This window comes from Mesoplodon bidens (assembly GCF_964165515.1).
Source record: "Mesoplodon bidens genome assembly, chromosome: 15".
In the NCBI taxonomy this organism is placed as follows: domain Eukaryota; kingdom Metazoa; phylum Chordata; class Mammalia; order Artiodactyla; family Ziphiidae; genus Mesoplodon; species Mesoplodon bidens.
The window spans coordinates 4,854,663-4,877,575 of record NC_138171.1 but is presented as its reverse complement, the minus strand read 5'-3'; the positions used below and the strand labels follow the sequence as shown (position 1 = coordinate 4,877,575).

The window sequence follows — 22,913 nt, the reverse complement described above, 5'->3', positions numbered from 1 at the left end:
AGTCCAAACGCGACAGGGTGTGGCGAGGGCTCTGGGAGGGCTCCAGCTGGACCACCACTGCTGCTCAGAGACCCCTGGGAAGCCTCTCCTCGGGGCTGGGCTGGCTCAGGGCCCACCTAGACTGTGGTCTGGTGGACGGGCTGGGGTGGCCTTGAGGTCGGGCCTGCGTCTACTCAGGACCTGCTGGAGCTCAGGCCCACTAGGGTCCGCTGGCAGCCTGCCGGGGCTGGGGGGCCCTTCCCGGAAGGGCCGTCTGGAGAGATGTGTTTCCTCACTAGCACGGAAGGACCCACCTCGGGACCTGCCCCAGGGTCAGGGCCTGCCGGGGCTTGGGGCCTGCCGGGAATGGGGCCTGGTGGGGCCGGGCCTGGGCCTACTGCCTGCGGTGCGGGGCCTGGCGGAGTTCGGGGTTCGGGGCCCGCCCCGGGCCGGGGCCTGCAGGTCCGGGCCGCCCCGGGCCGCCCCGGGCCGCCCGGCCCGGGCCTGCCTCCCGCCCCGCCGGCCCGGCGCCCCCTCGCGCCCCGGGCGGGCCCTGCACGTCTCGCGAGCGGCCCGGAGCGGCGGGGGAGGCGGGGCCGGCGGCCGGGCAGGGCCGGGGCGGCGCCGAGGCCCGGCCGGAGCGGGAACCCAAGCGCGGCGGGCGCGGTGGCCGGGGCGGGGGGCTTGGGCCGGCGAAGATGGCGAACGTGGGGCTGCAGTTCCAGGCGAGCGCCGGGGACGCGGACCCGCAGAGCCGGCCGCTGCTGCTGCTCGGGCAGCTGCACCACCTGCACCGCGTGCCCTGGAGCCACGTCCGCGGGAAGCTGCTGCCCCGGGTCACCGAGGAGGTGAGCGGGCCGCGCCGGCCGCCATGCGCCGCCCTGCCGGCGAGCGGAGGCCGGGCGGGGCCGGGCCGGCGGGGAGGCCTTGGAGGCCCCGCCTCGACCGCCCGGCGCCCCCCAGCCCGCCCGCCGGCCCGGGCGCGCCCAGCAGGCCAGGCCGGCCGGCAAGGCCCGGGGCCGCCCGCCTCCCAGGAAGCAGAGGAGCGGGCTCCCGTCCAGCAGCCCCGCCCGGAGGCCGCGCGCGCCCCGCACCCACCCGGGCCGCAGGCTCGTGGGCAGAGCTCGCCTGTCCTTCGACCAGGCGCGAAGGAACTGCCCTCGAGGGGCCGGGCCCCGGCAGCCTGTGCGGCCCTGACACCGCCTTCCAGAACCCTTGTGGCGGTGCCGCCCGCCCCCCTCCAGGGGCACCTGGCTGCGTCCCACCCCAGTGCTGGTTTCCAGCGTTTGTAGCAGAGCAGCCTCCAGCCTGGCCGTTTAAGTCCCCACTGTTTAATCCCACGAGGGCGGACGTGTGCCAGCGCGCGCACAGCGCTTATCTAGTGAGATGTGACACTTCTTAATTAGGGATCCTGGGTGCCGCGGGGAGGCTGCAAAAGTGCCCTTTTAGCAAGTGAGGCAGGCGTCTGCGCGCAGGGCTCTGGCCGGCGGCCCTGTAAAGGCTGGTGTCTGTCTCGTGTCTCCTCTTCTGATGCAGCTCTGGCAGGCTGCCCTAAGCACACTCAACCCCAGCCCCACGGACAGCTGTCCCCTCTACCTGAACTATGCCACCGTGGCCGCCCTGCCCTCCAGGGTGAGCCGGCACAATAGCCCCTCGGCCGCGCATTTCGTCACCCGGCTCGTGCGGACCTGCCTGCCGCCGGGAACCCATCGGTGCATTCTGGTGAGTGCTTCTGAGGGGCTGGCCCCGCACGGGCCCCTGAGCTTCGGGTCGCTGTGTGCTGGCCTGCTGGCCGGGGCCTATGGCTCAGCCCTCGAGACCGCAGAGCACAACGGCCCACGGTATCCCCGATGCGGACGATGCTGCCGCGACCGCACCGTGCAACCCCGGCCTTACCGCCGCCGGGGATACCGAGGGCCCCGAGACGGAACGCTCTACCCCAGATCAGTTTGGGTGGCAGATCTGAGACTCATCAGACCCAGGCTTCCTGAGCCTGTGTCCGCTGTGCATCGCTGCACGTCCTGCCTTCCTGTCTCGAGAGGCAGTTGACCCCATCTGGTGGCTGACACTTTCTTTCTCACATCGTGGGACAGTGATTCTGGGGAAGGCCCCTGGGATGATGGCTTTGCTGGGGCATCTCCGTCCAGATTGTTTCCACAGTGGCCTCTGACCCAGCTCTGGGGCCCTAGCGCTTCCTGATGGCGGCTCCCATGGGTTGGGCCCTGGGTCCCATCCCCCACCCCCAACCCCGCTTCACTCCCCCTCACCACAGCTCCACTCTCTGTGCTGCAGATGGTCTGTGAGCGGTCGGACGCCTTCGCCTCGGCCTGTGCCCTGGCCCGCGCTTTCCCACTCTTCACCCAACGCTCGGGGGCCTCACGGCGGCCGGAGAAGAAGACCGTCACAGTGGAGTTTTTCCTGGTGGGACAAGACAACGGGCCAGTGGAAGTGTCCACTTTGCAAGTGGGTGTCTGGAAGTTCACACCGGGTCCCCGTGCCGCACTCCCCACCGCCCCCCAGCTTGGGCAGAGCTCTCTTTCCCACTCCCTGGGAGGACAGGACAGGGCTGCTGGAATTCCCGAGAAGGCCCCCGGGGCCTGTCCAAAGCCGGGCAGCGGGCTCCCTCCCCCCAGGGTGGTCTTGTTCTCAGGGTTCGGTTCTATTCAGCCAGTGTTTATCCAGCACCTACCCCGCGCCAGGTGCTTTCACGTTTTGATACTAATAATCCTGCCCGTGTATATATCACATTACCCTTTATGGTGCGCTTTTACATATGTTATTTCATTTGATCCTCCTGCGTTTGATCCTTTTGAGGCACGGCAAGGCTGGAAGTGATTCCCAACCTAGAAGTCCTCGTGTGGGCCGAAGGCCAGGTTTCCCTCCCGTGGTGACCCTCCCAGCCCAGTCATGCTGTGGTCTCATCCTCCCCACCTGCAGCCCCCGCTCCAACCGCCACACTCAGGTGGTCCTTTCCCCTCCCCTCCCTCACCCGTCACTCTGTCTCAGGCCCCTTGAGCAGCCCCTCATCCGCTCTGTGCCCCCAGGTCTGTAACGGCTCCCCTCGCACCGGGATTCTTTCCCCGAGGAGGAGACAGTGTGCCTCATCTCTGCCCGCCTGACGCGGCTCCTCTTTTTCTTCCCTTCACCTCCCGTGGTCCGATTGCTTTGCCTGTCTTAACTCCCTTTCCCTGCTCAGCCCACCAGCATGGAGTTCGCCCACCCACCCCCTTCCTGACATTGTTTTCCAAGGGCCACATCTGCCTGACTTGAGCACTGGTCATCCCTCCTTGCAGGGCACCCGCCCAGCCAGGAGCCTGAGCCTTCTCTCCTCCCCATACCCCTCCCGCCTGCCCCGCCCTCTCCACATTCCCTTTGTGCCCCCCCCCCACCATGGGGGCATTCCGGCCTCACACCCTCCTCTCTGGGTGGTTTCAGGGCCCCTGGGCTCCAGCCTGCAGTTGGACACCAATGATCACTCCTTCCCTCCAGCTCCAGGGAGTTCCTTCTAAGTTCTGGGCTGGGGCTGGAGGTCTGAGCGTCCTCTACCCGCTCCAAGCCCCTCTCCTCCTGCCCTCAGCCACAGGGACTGGCTTCCTGCTGTCCCTTGGCCTCGCCAAGCCCAGTCCTGCTCAGGGTCCCTCTCCAGGGCCCCTCCGGCTCTCGCTCTGCCTGGTCTCAGTCCGGCTTCTGCCCGCATCCCTTCCTCGGGGAGACCTGGCCATCCTGGCTAGCCCGGCCTCTCCCACACTGCCAGGCCCTCTGCCAGCCGAGAGCCATCTGCACCGGACATTACGCATCTGAGTTTAGCCTCTGTGCCCTGCGCTGGAGTCGGAGTCCCCCAGCCCCCGGAGGGCAGGGTCCTGGTCCTGTGCATAATAATCCCCACACCGGCTTTGTATGTGATGAAGGGTCTCCCTGGCCCCTACATCCCACCCATCCCACTTTGCCCACCTGCACCCCACTGTTCTCTGGGACCATGGCGGCAGCCTCCTAACTGGACTCGCTGCCTCCAGACTCCCCCGTCCGGTTCCACTTCCCACTGCCTCACAACCAGGCAGGGGCCAGCACTTTGCGAGTGCTTGTCAGGTGTCAGGCGCTGCTCCGAGCACACATGTGTGCACACACTTAATTCTCCCAACTGCCCAGTGAAGTGGGTTCTGTTAACTCTCCCCACTTTAGAGTTGAGCAAACTGAGCCTCAGAGATATTAAGTGACTTACCGGGGCCACGCCAGCATGGGGTAGAGCCAGGCTTAAACCGCGGCCACCATCCGTCAGCCCTCTTTCTCTTCTGTCTTGGATCGTGAGCACATGAGTCTCTGACACCCTGGCTGGCCTTTTCCTCACCACGGGGACCGCCTAGACCCCATGTCTGTGGCCTCTCCTACCCTCCTCCTCTGTGGCATCTAATGGAACAATGTGTTGTGATTCTCTGCTGGACTTGCGTCCCTTGGGCATCTTTGAATTCAGAGTCTAGTGTGGAGCCTGGCGCACAGTAGGTGCTCACGTAAACGTGGATGGAATGAATGAATGAGTGAATGGATGATCCTGCTTTTTCTTTTTCTTTTTTCTTTTTTTTTTTTTTTTTTGCGGTACGTGGGCCTCTCACTGTTGTGGCCCCTCCCGTTGCGGAGCACAGGCTCCGGACGCTCAGGCTCAGCGGCCACGGCTCACGGGCCCAGCCGCTCCGCGGCATGTGGGATCTTCCCAGACCGGGGCACGAACCCACGTCCCCTGCATCAGCGGGCGGACTCTCAACCACTGCGCCACCAGGGAAGCCCTGGATGATCCTGCTTTTGTGATGAGGAAACTGAGGCACAGTGAGGTGCAGGCTCCTCCCCCAAAGGTGCACCCTCTCACCTGAGCCTCCGTGGGGCTGGCACTGACACGCTTCCAGACAGTGGCTGCAGGTCTGTGCAGCCCCCCACAGACAGAGACCCTCACCCTCCTGGGGGAGAGCCCGCTGGCAGGCAGCGGGGGCTGCACGGCACATCCTAACTGTCAAGTCTCTGCCTCTGAGGCCCCAGGGTCCAACTGCCTCGGCACAGCCTGAGAGGTGGCTGGGCCGCCGCTGTGGGCCTGGAGCCTGCCCTCCCCGTCCCCACGGCGCTGGAAGAGGCGGTTAGGAACAGGGTGCCGTCCTCACCTCCCCCAGGCCCACGCTGCGCCTCTCTCTTGATGTTGCCTCTTCCCTGCACTGGGAAAGGCAGCCAGGCCCTGGAGGTGGGTGCTGGAGGGCCAGGTGGGGCAGGAGGCAAAGCCGAGCGTCAGGGCTGACACGGGTGGACAGAAGTTCTTGGCGGAAGCTGCGAGGGGAGAGGGGACAGCCAGTTTGGGGATGAGCATGACCTCTGCGTGTGCACGTGCCCCGTCTGCAGTGCCTCCCGTGGTGGCCGGCGGCAGGCTCCTGCTGCCCTCTGGGCGCTGGCTCGGTGCGCAAGGCCGGTCTGTCTGTGTCCTTCCCTCCTGGCCCTGTGGCCAGAGCAGTGTCACATCAGATGACCGGGAAAAAGGGTGGGGGTCTGTGACACTCACATGGGGCCCACGTGAGAAAAACGCCTCCCCAGCGGGCCCAGGGACCTTTTCTCCATTGGGAGGATCCAGAGACGCTCCTGGAGGATATGGCCTTTGAGAAGTACCTCAAAGCGTAGCTGGGAGCTTGGCAACAGAAGGGGAGTGGTTTGGTCTGCTCAGGCCACCATGACAACAGCCCGCAGACGGGGGGCTTGAGCAGCACATGTTTAGGACGTCCAGGACCACGGTGGGTCCTGGGAGGGCTCTCTTCCCGGCTGTCAGACCACCACCTTCTGGCTGCGGCCTCTTCTTCTTTTATATATAAATTTATTTTATTTATTTATTTATTTTTGGCCACGTTGGGTCTTCGTTGCTGCACGCGGGCTTTCTCTAGTTGCAGTGAGGGGGGGCTACTCTTCATTGCGGTGCGAGGGCTTCTCATTGCAGCGGCTTCTCTTGTTGCGGAGCACGGGCTCTAGGCCCACGGGCTTCAGCAGTTGTGGCTCACAGGCTCTAGAGCGCAGGCTCAGCAGTTGTGGCTCATGGGCTTAGTTGCTCCGCGGCATGTGGGATCTTCCCAGACCAGAGCTTGAACCCATGTCCACTGCATTGGCAGGCGGACTCTTAACCACTGCGCCACCAGGGAAGCCCGCTGTGTCCTCTTCTTAGGGGCAGTCATCCCGTCATGGGGCCCCACCCTCCTGACCTCACTGAAACCTGATCACCTCCTAAAGCCCTTCTAATACCATCCCACTGAGGGTCAGGGCTTCAGGACATTCAGTCCATAACAGAGGGCAACACCTCCTCCTGAGAAGGGGGTAGGGGGTTGGCAGAGGCCATACATAATGTGTGTTCAGAGCCAGGCAGGAGGGCCACCTGCCACCTGGATGAGGGGCATACGTAGCAGGAGATGAGGTTTAGAAAGCAAGGTGGGCCCCGTGTAGGCCGGGCAGGATGCCAGACTTGAAGGGTTCCTCTGTGATTCTGGAGCTGCGTTGGACTTTATGTAGACGGCTGGGGGGTCACGGGCAAGCTTTTGCTTCCCTTCCACCTGCCCTCGCTCCCCTGGCAGCAGCCTTGCAACCTCTCCCGGGTGACGTGTGCCTCTGACACCTCTGGGCCCCTGGCCATTGGATGAGGAGGGATGCCTTCCACCTGGTCCCAGGGCCCCAGTGACGGCCTTTTGTTTCTCCTAGTGTTTAACAAGCGCCACAGAAGGCGTGCGGCTGGCAGCCCGCATCGTGGACACGCCCTGCAATGAGATGAACACAGACACCTTCCTCGAGGTTCGTAGCCCTGGGGTCCTGCCGGGACTGGGATGGTGTCGGTAGACCCCAAGGAGAGTCAGGAAACCCAGGGCTGCAGGGGGATGGTCCACAGTCTCTGCACCTCGTCTGGGGAAGCCGCGGGCTGCTGCGGACAGAGTCCTGCCGTCCAGCCGGAGCCGAGGGGCCCCCAGGCCTCAGCTGAGGGTGGAGGGAGCACAGAGCTTCCTCCCCAAAGGCCCCTCAGCAGGACTCCAGCCATGAGCTGCAGGAAATCGCAGAGTTTGGAGGGTGAGCCGCCTCTCCTGGGTTTAATCATGCTCAGAGCCAAGAGTCAAAGCCACGGCATCGCAGCCCATCCCTCTCCCACCGTAAGGCATCTGCTCACCCCCGGCCCAGGCCCTGGCCTCACCCTGATTTAAGCCGTCTTCACGTGTTTGTGTGTTGTTGTTTTTTCCATGAACACATCCAGGAGATTAAGAAAGTTGGAAAAGAACTGGGGATCGTCCCAACCGTCATCCGGGATGAGGAGCTGAAGGCGAGAGGATTTGGAGGTGGGTGGGGTCTGGTCCGTGCAGATCCTGGCCTCAGGAGCGGCCCGGGGCACCTGCGTGGCAGGGGGGCACCAGGCTGCATGGTGTGTCGTCCCAGGCTTCACCCTGAAGGAACCCAGCCCGTGTCCAGCCCCAAGGCCAGACCCTGGGAAGCAGACCATCTGTGGGGGAGGGAGGAGGCAGCGATTCAGATTCTGATTCAGACCCTGGAAGCCTCAGGATCCAAGGCCTCCCCCGCCCACTCCCTCTGCAGCCTCCCACATGCTGCCGTCCTGGCTCCCCGGCTAACCCAGCAGGGCCTTTCTGTTCCTCGAATACACAAGTTCACGTCCACATCAAGGCCTGCACTTGCGGCCCTTTCTGTCTGGGATGCTTTCCCCCGAGGTAGTCTCACGATGGGGCCGTCTCGGCCACCTCCTCAGAGAGCCTTTCCTGATTGCCAGGCCCATCCTCCCCCGACTCCCAGGCACTGAGATGCGGTGACGACTAGGACAGGAGCTTTCTGTCTGGCTGGGAAGGTCACTGTCGTTGTTACCTGAGGTTGCAAAGCCAGTTACCCCAGAAGGTAGCAACTGAAAGCAACACGTGTCCGTCGTCTTGCAGTCCTGTGGGTGGGGAATCGGGCGTGGCTCTCTCGAGGCTGCGGTCATCTGAAGGCCCCACTGGGGCTGGCCACGTGCTCCCAGCAGGGCTCACTCACGGCCCTGCCAGCAGGCCTCCGGGCCCCACTGGCTGTTCCTTGTCTTGTGGGCCTGTCCTTGAGCAGCTCACAACGTGGCAACTACTTCTCTCAGAGCAAGGTCTCCGAGCAAGAGACGAGAAAGAGCAAGCAAGATAGAGGCAAGGTCTTCTGTTGTCACCTAATCTTGGAAGTGGTCTTGTCATCTCTGCCACACCCAGAGGAACTGAGACAGGCAGTCCTGCCCATACTTCGGGGAGGGGATCCACACGATCGTGAATGCCCAGAGGCAGAATCTGTGGGCACGTGTTAGTGGAGGGAGAGGCAGTTCAGTCAGAAAGCTTCACGGAGGAGGTGACGTTTGCAGCGGGTCTTGCAGGATGAGTAGGAGTTTGTCAGGCAGCTATTACTGCCTCTTGTCCTGGTTGCTACGATTGTTCAGTTCGATTACTGGGGGACCCTGAGGCATGGGCTGTGCCCACGGCAAGCCACAGTTTTCTTGAGAAGATGGGGCATAGAAACCAACAGTGAGGCAGTGGTGGGAGGGAGGTCGGAGGGGAGGTACATCCTGAGTGCACGGAGAGGTCAAGGAAGGGAGGGTGAGCAGGGGCTGGAGCGGCCTTCCAGAACTATCCAAAAATCACTTCGTTCTGCAATCCTGTTCACGTCTTTCTGGGAATGATACAATATTTTTTTTCTCAGCGGGTTTTCTTGCCTCACAATACTTCGTGTAGAATTCATTTGCAGTCCCAGGGCAGTGAACTCATTTGCCTTCCCCGACCCCACACCAGCCAGGGGGTGGGAGGGGGCGGGAGGGGGCAGGGAGCTGTCCGGGAGGAACGTCCACAGGCCAGTGGCTACTTCGGGGGGAGAGCAGTGTTGCTGGGGGGCTTCCGGGAGTCCTCCGCTGGGTCCAGCCCGTGCCTCACTGACATGTCCTGTGCTTTCCCTAGGGATCTACGGTGTGGGCAAGGCTGCCCTCCACCCCCCAGCCCTAGCCGTCCTCAGCCACACCCCAGACGGAGCCACCCAGACCATCGCGTGGGTGGGCAAGGGCATCGTCTACGACACCGGGGGTCTCAGCATGAAGGGGAAGGTGAGGTGCGGGGCTGGGGCTCGGGCGGGGCCGGGCGGGAGGGCCCCTTCTCAGGCGTCGGAGGAAGGAGCAAGGTTCCTGGGCCTCGGAGTCGGGGCGTCCAGGGGAGAGGCCGTGGGGCCCAGTCCCCCGAGAGGCAGACGATTTCACGCCTGCACTCCAGGCAGGAGGCAGGAAACAGAAAATCTGGAGAAGAAGGAAGGGGCCTGGGGAGATGCGCACCGTCTCCACGACCGTCTGAGGTCCCCCAAGAGGGTGCTTAGTGGTGGTCCTCACGAGACCTTTGGAAAGCAGACACCCTGGTTAAAGGGAGGGGAGTTTGGGCCCAGAAGCCAGGGACCTGGGAGCGTTGCTGGGAGGCTGCAAGTCCCAGAGTCTCTCTTAAGGGTGGCCCCTCCTCACGCCCAGGGGCCTGCCCTGCACCAGGAGCAGGAGGAGAGGTGTCTTCATCTGCTCATCCCACATGCAGGTGCTCCAGGCCTGGGCTGGGCTCTAGGGGGAAACTGGGAAAGAGACCTGGAAGAGGAGAGTCAGCCATCCCAGAGAGGGAGCTTTAGACGGCTGAGTGCAAGCTAAGCTCGCGCGGGGAAGACGCTGACGACTGGCAGCCCCCGTGGCTCTCAGGCGCGTCCTCTTGGCCCAGATGGTGTTTTAAAATCCGAATTAGTTACCAGCATTTAAAAACAGGAAGAATTCTCACGGGACTGGGTCTCTTACCTTTTGTAATCTCAGAGGACCTGGCAGCGCGGTCCGTCCTGCGTTCGCACCTGGAGGCACCCTGCTGGAGCCGAGCGGCAGCTGCCCCTGTGGGTGCGCCGCCTTCCTCCGGCTGGCCGCGGGTCCCACCGCTCCCTGTCGCTCCTCTGACATCACACCCCAGGGTCAGCTGCTATTTAGTGTAGGGCTTGTGCTGCTACTTTTTGCACTTCTGTATTTGGTACCTAGAGTGGATGATCTTTTTTTTTTTAACATCCCTCCTCTTCTAAACAAAAAAATTATTTTCAGGACTAATCGGGAAATGAAACAAATAATAAATGTTTAAAAAAACCAAACACCAGTAGTGAATTCCCCGATAGTGAATTCCCTTTTATTGAATTCCATATATATTATCATGCCAATAAAAAATTAACAATGAATGTTATAGTACAAATAAAGAAAACAGGCATCCATTAACACTTTTAAACAGCATTAATGTGGGCTTCCCTGGTGGTCCAGTGGTTAAGACTCCACCTTCCACTTCAGGGGACGTGGGTTTGATCCCTATTCAGGGCAGTTCTGCATGTTGTGAGGTGCGGCCAAAAAAAAGAAAATAGCATGAATATCATTTTTGATAGAAAAAAACCTGATGCCTCCATGTTGTTCTCTCGTGGTGCTGTATGCCAGCATCAGACTCTGCTGCCAGGCCTTAGTTTCTGCGGATTTGTCAATGACTTTATCAAAATTGGTCATCTTCACATCTTTACGTTCACTAGACAGAGGTACCAGATTGGTCAGTCTGTGTTCACTCATAGTTGATCCAAAACCACACAATTAATTTTAATTTTGAAGAGTTTCTATCCCATGAAGCAACTGATACACAGATACTCAGGGAAAGTCTCCAACAGTAGGGTCCCTCGGCAGAGACCACTAAGAATCCCATTTCCCAAGAAACTCCCCAGATTGGTATAGCATCCCCGTCTCCGGTCCTTTGAGATCAACTCCAGCAGCTTTCAGACGTCTGTGGGGTAAAAACGTTTTAAACGCCACAGCTCCAGTGGTTGCCCGAGACGGAGGGCAGCAAAGAGGCTCGCCGTTCCCCGGGGTTCCCTCCGAGCGCACCATCCAAAGGCAGGAACTCGCCGTCACAGGCGCCGTGGACGCTGACCGCCCGCCTCCGGAGCCCGCCCGACTCAGAGCCAGGGCACCGCGTGGAGTCTGCGCCACGGGCAGTGATGAGTGTCCGTGTAGGATGGTGTTGCTGGAGCTGATGTTGTAGGAGGTGACATAGGTGGATTTGAAGCTTTCATTTAAGTGATTAGGACTCGCTTCGGCCAACAGCAGGAGGAATATTTTTCCACTGATGACAACGGGCAGACTGACTTTTAGTCGGTTTATTACCGTTTGAAATTCCCTGCAGATGATGAGCCCCTCTAGCTGCACCTGGTGCTGGTCCCCCGCCCACACCCTCGATAAGGGCTCTTGCCCTGAGTTCTGGGGGGCAGACTTCCAGGCTCATTTGGATGTTGGCTGGTTAGAGGGCGGGAGTGAGAAGCAGGGCTTCCTGGGAATTCGTCATTTTGCTGGTGGCACCCTCTCCCCGTTTTGTAGGAACAATCCCGGTTTTCAAAGATTTTCAAGGCAAATCAGGATCAGCATGAATTAACAGGTCTCAAGTGTGTTAGACTCAGGACCCCCTTCCAGTCTTCACAAGTATTGATTCCAAAGAGATTTTGTTTATAAGGGTGATGTCTGCTGGTATTTACCCTACTAGAAATTAAAACTGGGAAATTTTAAAGATATTTATTAATTCATTAAAAAATAACAATATGACCCCATTGCATACCACTGTAAATAATACAGTCTTATGAAAAGAACTGTATTTTCCAAAACGAAAAAAAATTACCGAGAGGAGTGGCAATGTTTTACATTTTGGCAGCTCTTTAACGTGTGCCTTAATAGAAGACAGCTGTGATCAGCTGTGCTATCTTCTTCTGCATTTAATCTGTTGTGATCTGTTTTAGTTGAAACGTAAAAAGAAAATCTGGCCTCAATCCTTTTGTAGTTAGAAAAGGGAGAAGCCTTTTAGTACCCTCTTCAGGTAACTCAGGACATTCTTCTTTGCTATTACACCAAAACTTGACAGGTGGGAGCTTCTGAAAGGTTAGTTATGATGCGGAATCTGAAACCATGTCTGTGAGCTTTGGTGTTCTGCTATGTTGAAATCTGTCTGTCTTGAACTTTGAATGTATCATTTTATAATATCACACATGATATGGGTCATTTGGAAAATATTGTTCACAGAGTTATGCAGAACCTCCAGATTTTGACACATTTCATTATATAATATTTTTTAAAACCATATTCGTTAATATCACCGTCTGTCTCATGTAAAAAGGTGAGTGTTAGGAAGCCATCATGGAGGCAGATACAAGTTTTCCAAAATTCTGATTTTTGCTTGACAGCTCAAATGTTACCACTGGCGCCAAGCAATGCCCGGTGCCCTTCTGGAGGTGAGAGGCTCACTTTGATAGTTTTTGAGAAAATGTCTGCAGATACCTGAGTCTGGATCCCCAGCATCTGTCAGTGGTTCCTCCAAGTACAATGGTGTTTGCAAGAACAGAGGCTTGCTGAGCTCAGGAAAGACTCAGTGCCCGCTCCCACTTGGGCTCCGGCCGACCCACCGTGACCGACTCTCGGGCGTCGGGGAGAGAGAGCAGGGCCTTCCCGGCACCTTCCATCCCATCACAGACAGTGTTGGGAACGGCTGTACCCAACGGCAGAGATTTTGAAAAGTTAATCGTTTACTGCTTCGGCAAGAAGATTCGAGTGAAATGGGCAGTGCCTTATTTCCCGGAAGGCCTGGAAATGAATCCAGTGACCGCCAGTTCCCGTGGGCCCCGGGCCACGGCTCCAGCCATCACTGCCCCTGCCCCATTGCTGCAAGTGTCAGCCTACCAGTGACCAAGGCGTTAACCATGGAAGTCGTTTCTCTTATAGAAACAGGAACGACAGGTGGGGTCTCAGATGCTGGCACAGCCCGCTGAGCTGCGTTCTGGGTGGGACATTTGTTCTGCCCGTGACAGGGGATCATGGGGTTTCAGTGACCATCTCGAGCCGTTTTCTGTGCGGCCATTTTGCAAGGGGTTTGATTCTAGGTCCGAGGCCCTGTTTTTCCTTTTAAACAACCTTGTGGTTTCTCGCAGATTGGGTCAAAATAGATGGCTTCTTTTCAATAGTGCTCGCTGAGTCATGTTCACTCAACTTAATTGTAAAAGCAGCTCCGTTTATATCTAAAAATACTACTTTCCATTAAAACTCGAGGCTCACGTAATCCAATAAGGGTTCAGAAAATTCACTCGGCACCTTTCGATCCCAAATCCTTACATCCGATGACCTGTTGTTAATTTAAACTACAAGCCTGTCAGTTAGTGTTGGGAACCTATGGAGTGTAAACACGCGCAGCTGCTCCCAGCTCGCTTACAGAAAATCGTGTTACCCCTGTGGCCGGAGGGCGCCTCTGTCCCCAGTGGTCCTCCCATTAGACCCGTCACCCCGGAGACACCAACCGGGGCGGGTGGCAGGTATCCTCAGGGTGGGGGTGGGATTGGTGATGTCACGGTGATCGGTGACATTTGGGAAGAGCGCCCATTAACCCGGACGGGGCGGTCAAGGTCGGGGGACTTGGTCATGGCCTAGCCAGGAGCCAGGCCACGGCGAATCCAGCAGCTCTGGACGTCTCCCCCTCCCCCTCCCCTCCGCACAGAGTTCCCTTCAGTAACTCCCAAAGCTCTGCTCGAGCCGGAGGCACCCCGGCATCTTTGGCCCTTGCTTCCCGTTGCTTCTAGGGGACCCCAAGCGACCAATGGCGTTTCCTGGGTTCTGTGGGCACCGGGTCCTGCACCTCCGGGGCCCTGGTGTACGGGCTGCGGCGGGGGACCTGGCACTGGGGGGTCAGCATCCGCTCACCTCTCTCTCGATCCCCCTGTGCCACCCGCAGACCACCATGCCGGGGATGAAGAGGGACTGCGGAGGCGCCGCGGCCGTGCTGGGGGCCTTCAGAGCCGCCGTCAAGCAGGTGGGTGCGGCCCCGTCCTCCCCTCGCGGCCCTTCTCCCCAGAGCGCCCCCCCACCGTCCTTCCTGAGCCTCTGCAGCCCCCTGGCCCCTTTTCCTCTGCACCCCAGCACTGGGCCCCTCGGGCTCCTCCACCCGAGCCTGTCACCTTCCCCTGTGCGTCCGGCTTCGCGGGTCCCCGCTGAGTTCTGAGAGCCTCGCCCGTCCGCACCGAAACGGGAAGGGTGCTGGGGAGCAGGCTGCCCGCCCGGCCTGCCCGCTCTCACTCGGGGTCCGGTGCTCAGGGTCGGGGTCTGCGTAGGGCCGGGCTGCTGTTTGGCGGAAGGGGCCCGGGGTCGGCCCTGGAGTAGCCTGGGTGGCCACTTTGAGCACAGACGTCCAGGGCAGCCGGAGGGCCCCGCACTCCCCACCCAGGGCACGCCAGGCCTCATGGAGCCCGACGATTGGAATCAGATTGCTGAGCCAGGGGAGCCCTGTGGAAGGGGCCAGCAGCAGTGGCTGCTCCCCGGCGTTTGGAGTTGTAGAGGGTGTTTATCCAGCAAAGGGGGGTGGGCGCACACCGGCCGTCCAGGGCCACTCACCTCTCAGCGTGGCTCCTTCGGGCGCTTCTGAGAAGCCCGGCCCTTCGTGTCACCAGATACAAGCCCTCCTTCCCCACAGACGGGCCACCTGAGCAGCGTGGCTCCCAGGGCTGGACATGCGGTGAAAAGATTTTGGCAAATAGTTTCTGCCCAGGCACCCCCAAGAGGGAAGCAGGAAGTCCGGGAGGAAGGAGGGCTCGGCCTGCGTCCCGACGGTGCCAGGGGGCCTCCCTAGAAGGGAGAGCTGCGGCCACAGCACCGGTCCCCCAGGAGCAGCATGTGGCACCCCTCTGCGGAGCCAGGGGTGGGGTGGGGAGGGGGTCTTGGCCCTCGTCCCCTCGCCCTGCTCGGCACAGGCAGGCCCGGCCTGGGGGCTGCACCCAGCTCACCTGCTGCCCGCCTGGGGCCCTGCGGGCTGAGCCGGGCCCGCCCCCTCGGTGGATGAGCTCGACAGGGATGCAAGGGGAAAGGCCCAGCCGCGGGCGGCCGCTGCTTGTTGTCAGCTCGTGGGGGAGTGTCTGGAGAGCTCACGTGGCCGCGCTGCCCAGAGTCTTTGCTGAGGGGCCCGGGTGACTGCCCGCGGAGGGTCTGTCCTGGCATCCGGACAGGTCGGCTGGGAGGCGCCCCAGCAGGTAGACCTGTCCTGTGTGCAGGGAGCTGCTTGGCAATTAACGCCGATTCATCAGCTGGCGGCCGTGAGGGGTCTCGGGACTCCTCTGGACCCTCCACCGCTGGGGGTGCTGCCGTGGGGTGCTGAGGGTCCCCACCCCACAGGGGCCGAAGCCTGGAGGCTCCGCTTGTAACTGGTTTTTTAAGAAAAGGAGCGTGCCTCAATATGAGCCTCAAAACGCGTAACGATGGTGACGGATCATAACCCCCAGAACAAAATAAGTATCCACACTTCATACTGGTAGGCATAAGTCATTTATTCACAGCGGAATCCCAGTTGCTTACTGTAGAAGTGATAGAAATAGAAAACCACCATTTGGCAAACAGCAGCGTAGTGATTGTTTCAGGTGAGAATGACCAACAGATGCTAAAATGAGAGGTGAGTGTGGCGAGAATGGGAGCGAGGAGGTGAGTCCACGCAGGGCCTTCCGTGGTGGGACACGGGGCGGGGGTCACTGTGTCCCCGCGGACTCCACCAGGCAGGGACGGCACACACAACCTGAGGGTAGGCACAAGGAAGCACCAGAGACAAGAGGCCAACCTCGGAAGCCCGCAGGCCAGCGGGTTTGTGCGGTGAGGGACCTTGACCGCTGACCACCCTGTGTGGGCGGGAGACAATGGCTGAGCGAGGCCCCTGGGGAGCGGCCGGGCTGGGCCTCAAACCCGGCAGCGCAGCCCCGCTTCCGGGCTCAGCGCTGCATTGCATGGACTTTGGTGGCGGACCCCTGGCCTAGAGCCCGCCGCCAGGGCCACGGGGAGTGCCGGAGGCTGTGCTCGCTGCTCCCTGGACTCCTGTCTGTCTGTCTCTGTCCTGGTGGGTCAGAGGAGAGTTCCGGCCCATCCTCCCCCCGCCCCCCGCTGGCACCCCCAGACTGTACCTGGAGCCTCCACCCTTGTCCCTGCAGGGTTTCAGAGACACCCTTCATGCTGTGTTCTGCCTGGCTGAGAACTCGGTGGGACCCAGCGCCACGAGGCCGGACGACATCCACCTGCTGTACTCAGGAAAGTAAGGCCGACCCCGCCCGCCCCCCTCACGGTGCCTGCCCCCCTCACGTTGTCTCTGTTGTTGGAACTCGTGGCCCTTCCCAGGGCCCTGCTGGCAGCCCTGGCCACGCCCAGCTCACTCCGGCCAGGGCCAGATGCTGTGGGGAGGACGCTCTGTGTCAGGAGCCCCTGGGCAGCAGCCGCTTGGTCCCAGGGTGGCCGCGAGCAGGGCCGTGTCACTGTGCGAGGTGTCGGGTGCCCCGCAGGGGCTTGGGACCCACCCTGCCTTAGGGGGACAGGCCCTTTCCGACCTCTAGGCTTACTGTCCTTCGGGTGTCTGAAGCCTGCACCCCCAGACCCCCAGCTGGGGGCCCCTCCCTGCATCTCCTCCCTGAGATCAGCCCTTGGGCTGCTCCTTCTCAGCTGCAGGAGGAAACACTTGAGTCACAGCAGGTAGCCTCTGGAGGAGCAGGTGGCCCCAGGTTCAGAAGAGCGGAGTCCGCTCGCCCGCCCAGCCCTCCCACGGGCGCCTGTCCCCAGGGTGACCCCGAGAGGCGCCGCCTCCCCTCACTTACCCAGACAACCCTGTTCTCCCATCTGACAGATGAGGAAACTGAGGCACAGGAGCAGGGGGGGGGCGTCACTCCGGCCCCCCTTGCTCGTGACCCTGGCGCTGCATTTCTGTCGGGGACAGGAAGGAGGGGCTCTAAGTGGGGTCTCGGCTGCACCCTAGGACTGTGGAAATCAACAACACGGATGCCGAGGGCAGGCTGGTGCTGGCAGACGGTGTGTCCTACGCGTGCAAGGACCTGGGCGCCGACATCATCCTGGACATCGCCACGCTGACCGGAGCTCAGGTGGGGCCCTCAGCAGCGGCCCCCGAGGAGCCGGAGGCCACCCTGACTCTGAGAGGGGTGGGGTCTGCGGTCTCTTCATCTTCGTAAGGGGTCGGAGCTGGCCCAGGGGGCTCGACGGGGGTGCAGGTGCGCAGGGCCCGAGGACCACAGCGGGAACGTCAGGGCAGAACAGGGACCGTCCCCCAGGTGGCCGCACTCGGGCTTCTCTCGCTGTCTTGCTGCCTGGCTTTCTGTCGGCCCCTCTTCTGTCCTGGGTGCTCCCCGCCACCCCGACCTGGGTACCCTCCCCCCCCGGCTCTCTCCATCTCTCCCCGCGTCCCCAGGGCATCGCCACGGGCAAGTACCACGCAGCAGTGCTCACCAACAGCGCCGAGTGGGAGGCGGCCTGCATGAAGGCCGGGCGGCAGTGCGGGGACCTGGTGCACCCGCTCGTCTACTGCCCGGAGCTGCACTTCAGCGAGTTCACCTCGGCCGTGGCCGACATGAAGAACTCAGTGGCGGTAGGTGTGGAGCAGGATGGAGCGGGGTCAGAGCGACCCCAAGAAGCAGCAGCAGGGCGGATCAGGGTCCCCCCACGAGGCCCCAGATCCAGGCTCTGGTCGGGGGAGGGGAGAAGTCATCCAAAGCGGGGACGCGCCGCTCGCTGGTCCCGCTGCCGGCGCGTCCTCCCCACTCCGGGCTCTGCCCCCGTTGCCCCCATCAGCTCTATCGCTGGCGCCCCCCTTGCCCGGCGTGAAGGCAGACCCCCGCAGCCCACAGGCGCGGCCCTCGGGGTCACTCTCTGCCGCTCCCCGCGTGGTCGCTGAGGACGGTGGGGTGGAGCGGGTGCGGGGCGTCCAGCGAGGGCCCAGCTGGACGCAGCCCCGAGGGCGCTCTGGGCGAGCCCCTCCTCAGCGTCCCCGCCGCTGGGTGCCGAAGGGTCGCGGCTGTCCTTCTCCCCCAGGACCGGGACAACGGCCCCAGCTCCTGCGCCGGCCTGTTCATCGCCTCGCACATCGGCTTCGACTGGCCCGGGGTCTGGGTCCACCTGGACATCGCCGCACCCGTGCACGCCGTGAGTCCAGGCCCCGGGGGTGCCCCTGCCTCCCCCCTTAGGACTCGCTTGGCCGGCCGGCCGCTTTGCTCCCCTCCCCGGCCCCTCCCCGCCAGGCTGGCTGCTCCCACCCTCTCTTGCGTCCAGAGCCCCTCTCTGGCTCCAAAGCTGCAGGCTGAGCTCATCGGAAACATTGTGTGTGAGGGTCACACGGCCAGCTGCGGTCCCCCTGACCTCTGGCCTCCTCATCCCTGGGAACAGCGTGGCTGCTGCGTGGAGTCCTTCCCGGCCGACCCGTCCTCGGCAGGAGGCCCAGGGCCCTCGGTCTCGCCCTTTCCCACCCCAGGGAGACGGGCTGGGGGCAGGGAGCCCAGGGCCGTGTCCATCAGCCCGTCGCCCACCGGCCCGGAGTGTAGCGGGACAGGGAAGGGGGCCGTGGGGCATGTTGCGGGGCAGACGTCCTGGTCCAGGAGCCAGGAGTCCCCACCCACACCCCGGCGGCGGGTTTGCCGAGAGGCTCTGGCTCGGCCGCACGTGTTTCCACTGCCCTCGCCCACAGGGTGAGCGGGCCACGGGCTTCGGTGTGGCCCTCCTGCTGGCACTCTTCGGCCGGGCCTCTGAGGACCCTCTGCTGAACCTGGTGTCCCCGCTAGGCTGTGAGGTGGACGCCCAGGAGGGGGACGTGGAGAGGGACTCCAAGAAGCGCAGGCTCGTGTGACGTGGCTGCCCCGCCTGGCGACGCTGGGCTTTTTACCTCACTTTGCACTGATTAATTGTAAGCAATTGGATGATTATACCTTAAGATGAGCTTCGGTTTGTTTTGTTTTTCGTTGTCGTGGTGACGGAAAGGGCTCCTTCTTGTAAGTCTTCGGAGACAGCTCAGGGTTTGGCAGGGCCCCCGGGAGGGATGTGCGGGCAGCAGTGGGCTTGTTTCTCTTTGATTCGCTGCCAGCTTCTGCAGACCGTGCTCCCTGCTGGGGCCTCCGCATGACCCCGGGCCCCAGGATGCATGCGCGGCCCTGACACTCTGGGCTGCGTGGCCCTTGGGCCGCCTGCCCCTGCTCAGTGTCCACGGTGGGTGCCGTGGCCCAGTCTCCAGCCCAGGCCCTGCGCGTGGCACCCACATTACAGAGAGCCCAGGCCCGTGCTCCAGCCAGGGCTGCCGCTGCCTCCAGGCAGCCCTGCCCTTGGAAAGGATGGAGGTGACTTATTTCGGGGACCCAATTTTATGGAGCAAGAGGAAGCTCTACTCTGGCCCCTTAGAATTCACTGGGGGTGGAATTAAATATGGCTGAACCACATCACATCTTTGCCTCCGTCTCACTCTCTCTCCAGCCCGTTTTAGAAAGCAACCCTGATGCCTGCCCATGGGCCTGAGGCTCCAGGATGCCACCACCTTCTCCCAAACCAGCATCTGGCTTTGAGATGCAGTTTGTCAACCTCGTTTTTACAGATGAGCACCCTGGGGCCCTCGGGTCCAGGCCTGCACAGCCTGGGCCATCTTGGATCTGAGGGTTCAGAGTGCAGACTCCTCGGGCTCTTAGGGCTTTCCCACGACCTGCAGTCTGCAGGGAAGGCTGTCCCGACGCCCCGAGCACATCACGAGGCAAGTGTTGTACGGGTTCAAGTGAAGGTCCGCCCCGGGCATGTTCCTAGGTGCTGAAGGGCCCGGTCTGGCCAGGTTTCAGGGAGACCTCCAACCTGGGCCCAGCGGAGGAGATCGGGGACTCGGGCCCCACCCGGCATGGAGGCGGCTGCCTACGCCTCCTCTGCTGGGGACAGGAGGGCGAGAACGTGGCTGCAGGACACTCGTCCCCAGGCTGTGCCCTGACAATCAGGGTGACCCTGGGTTTGGTCCCAAGCATGTATTTAATAACTGCCTGCCGTGCGCACAGCCCTGACTGGGCCCGGGAAAGGCAAGTGGCGGCTCCGAGGCCCCAGACCCGTCTGGGAAAACCGTGGCCCACGTGTTAAGTCGCAGTAGTAGTGGCCACAGGGCGCTCGGTGGGCCACGCTGTGAGCTCAGGGAGGCGCAGGGGCCAGAGGGGCCAGGAGTCTTCATGGGTCATTAGCGTGCTTAATGGCCTTGAAGTAGGCAGCTCGCTCCAGCTTCCTCCGAGAAGCCCTGGAGGAGCCAGAGATCACCGAGGTGGCCCAGCTCCTCCTCCAGGCAGCTGGCACTGTACCCCCCCACACACACCCCGCAGAGGCTGCAGGATGCAGGGTCAGGGAGCAGGGGAGGAACTGAGTCTCCCTTGTGCGGGCACAAAGGCGGCCTCAGGCCCAGGGACTCAGCTGGGGAGCAGCTGCAAGGGCTTGGCATCAGGGGGACCCAGGGCTGAGGCAAAGACCCTGCTTCTCCGAGGCCAAAGGGCCTGAGGACGTGATGGCTGCTTCCCATGGCCCTTCTGGAGCCCCGGCAACAGGGTGGTTGGGGGCCGGCGGGCGCCAGTGCGTCCACTTGATCGTGGTCTCGGGCGAGCGGTACAGGAAGCTGAGCCTGGCCAGCAGCTTCTGCTCCAGCTGTAGCTTGCCCAGCTCGTGGACCGGGATGACGGCAGCGCAGAGCCCGAGCACACGGTCCACGTTGGGCAGCTGGTCCTACACGATGGACCGGGCGATGCCAAGGAAGTGCTCGTGGATGAACTTGGCCGTGACCATCACCACCGACACGTAGAGCCCGACGAGGCTGGGTGGGGGGCGGCCGTCAACGCCGCTGTCCCGGGAGAGGGGTCACGGCCCCCGACTCAGCCCGGCTGGATAGGGGCGCGAGTGCTAGCCACTGACGGCCCCCGAGGCCTCCTGTGGGTGGGTCTGGGGTTCCGGCCCCTGCCTGGGGTTGGAGGGCGGGGTGACGGGCACCCGTGGAGCAGACACACGTTACCCTGCAGACAGGAATGAGGGACAGGACAGTGGGAATGTCCCTTTCTGCTAGTGGCTTGTGTGACAGACAGTAAACCACCGTCTTGGTATGTTTCTGAGGCCAAGGGAACAGGGGCTTGTGACCCCCCCCCTCCTGGGGCAGTTCTGGGGAGCAGGGGTGAGAAGGGACCGGAAGGTTCTGAAGAGCCCAGGGCACAAGGCAGGTTCTTAGAGCCGGGGGAGCCTTACCCGTATCCCGCCAGGAAGCCCAGGCTCCGGGGGCTGACTTTGTCGTTAAAGATGACCAGCTCCATGTCCTGGCCGCAGCCTGGCCGCCACTCCCGGACACCCCGCCACTCGGCCGCCGGGCTGGCCATGAGGGCCTCCGCCGGCCTCAGCTGCTGCAGCCGGACTGTGGCGTTGCGGAAGAAGGCCAGGCGGTCCACGTCCCAGGACCCGTGGGAGTGGGCTGTGCGGGAGAGACATCATCAGGCCCTGGGGACGTCTGCAGGCTCGGGAAGACCCAGTGTCACCCAAGGTGACCGGCTCAGGGAACTTGCCTCGGATGGGCCTGAGATGGACGTTCAGGGAAGCGAAACCTCTAACGCTCTCCGGTTCTCCCCATACGCAATGCAGCCTCCACTCAGGCGCAGCCTGGCCCTGCACCCAAAATGCACCCCTTTTTCCTACCTTGTTCAGGCCCCCCCCCCCGCCTGGAGGCCCCTTCCCCAGCTGGCCCCTGGCAGTATCTCCCGATGGGCCGGTAGTTGTGGTCTCCCTGGAAGGCTCAGCCTTGTCCCCTGGTGCACACTGATGCACCCCCTAAGAGCTCTCGGGGCCCCCAGGAGCACATCCGTGACCCCACCAGCCCCCTCCCCCAATCCACGTTGGTTGAGTTGGAATTTGCTGCGTGATGCTCTGCCCAGAACCTCTGTTCAGACTGTTCCCTTGCAAATTGATGTTCTGCAGTTTTGTTTATTTGTTTGTTCTTTAACAAAAGGTTGTTTTAGTTTGAGATTCAGCAAAAACACACGCCGCCTTCTGCTTCCTCTCCATTCGGGATTCAGTAAATTAGCTGTTCTCCAGTTGGCTTCGAGGCCTCGCCTCAAATGAGCCTCCAGCAAGATAATGCGTTTAAAAGCCCTTGGAAAAGTACCAGGCACCGCGCACGTGAGACACAGTGTCAACCCGCGAGCCGCTTGCTCAGCCCTGCGCCTGAGCCAGGCGGGCTCATGGGGCCTTACTCAGGCCCACGGGTAGGGCCCGGGGGCGGGGGGCTGCCTTGTGCCCTTCTGCCCGACCAACCCCCTGTCTGCCCCAGCAGCGCCATCTGAGGCCGGGGGCAGGGATGTGAGGGCGGGACGGGTCCTTACCAACTTCCAGCCGGTGGGCCATTTTCGCTGCGGTCCTCTCTGTGGTCCTAAGAGCTTTGGGGATGAGTCCAGGGAGCATTCTTCAGTCAGGAAAACAAAGAAACAAAAATCCAGAGGCCCGCTTTACAGTCACCTGCATTTAGCATAGTTCAAACAGGAGGGGCCTCGATCTGAAACCGTGAGTTCCTATTGGCTGCGTGAGAAACTCCGCGGGGCTCAGACCCCCCGCCCCCTCCCCGAGTCAGCTTAGAAAGTCTCCCCAACTCCGTGACCGCGGCCTACCTTGCAATGCCTGACTGTCCCTTTCTTCTAATGGGTCGGCTGAGTTTCTGTGGCGTCCACGAGCGTGTTTGGTGCAGCGTGGGGATGGCCTGAAGGCGGCTTCCTCGGCCAGCAATCTTTATTAAGTGCCACCTGTGTGCACCCGTGAGACACGCACTCCTCTCGTGGGGTCCTTCCCAACCTGCAGCCCTGGGGGGCCAGCTTCTGGCTGAGGAGCCAGAGCTGGCCTGTGGGAAGCTGGAGGTGGGCTGCCCCCGGCACCCAGGGGGCCCGAGCTGTAGGCGGCTCGCAGGCCGGAAGCGGCCCTGAAGCCCACCTCAAACAGTCGCTTTCTTGTACCAACCATGGAGATGCCATTAGCAACTAATAGAATAGCATCTCGTAAGCAGTTTGCCTTGGGCAGGGCAAATTATCTT

At 61.8% G+C, this 22,913-nt stretch overlaps 1 protein-coding gene across 4 annotated transcripts; it reads left to right on the top strand.

Annotated features, from left to right (window-relative positions):
• The first annotated feature begins 604 nt into the window (after positions 1 to 604).
• On the top strand, positions 605 to 21,835 carry NPEPL1 (aminopeptidase like 1). Of its 4 annotated transcripts, none has more exons than XR_014017670.1 (13): positions 605 to 827; positions 1,516 to 1,701; positions 2,272 to 2,442; positions 6,688 to 6,777; positions 7,229 to 7,310; positions 8,943 to 9,085; positions 13,782 to 13,859; positions 16,012 to 16,112; positions 16,824 to 16,947; positions 17,271 to 17,447; positions 17,891 to 18,001; positions 18,540 to 18,755; positions 19,316 to 21,833. XR_014017670.1 is itself a non-coding variant. In XM_081257174.1 (13 exons), the coding sequence occupies exons 1-12, from the start codon at positions 678 to 680 to the stop codon at positions 18,751 to 18,753; spliced, it is 1,533 nt and encodes a 510-aa protein (XP_081113300.1). In that variant the 5' UTR covers positions 605 to 677; the 3' UTR covers positions 18,754 to 18,755; positions 19,316 to 21,835. The 4 variants fall into 4 exon arrangements, 3 of the variants coding, with proteins under 3 accessions (XP_081113300.1, XP_081113299.1, XP_081113298.1); XM_081257174.1 differs by having other exon boundaries at positions 18,634 to 18,755; positions 19,316 to 21,835; XM_081257173.1 differs by lacking the exon at positions 19,316 to 21,833 and having other exon boundaries at positions 18,634 to 19,271.
• Positions 21,836 to 22,913: the final 1,078 nt, after the last annotated feature.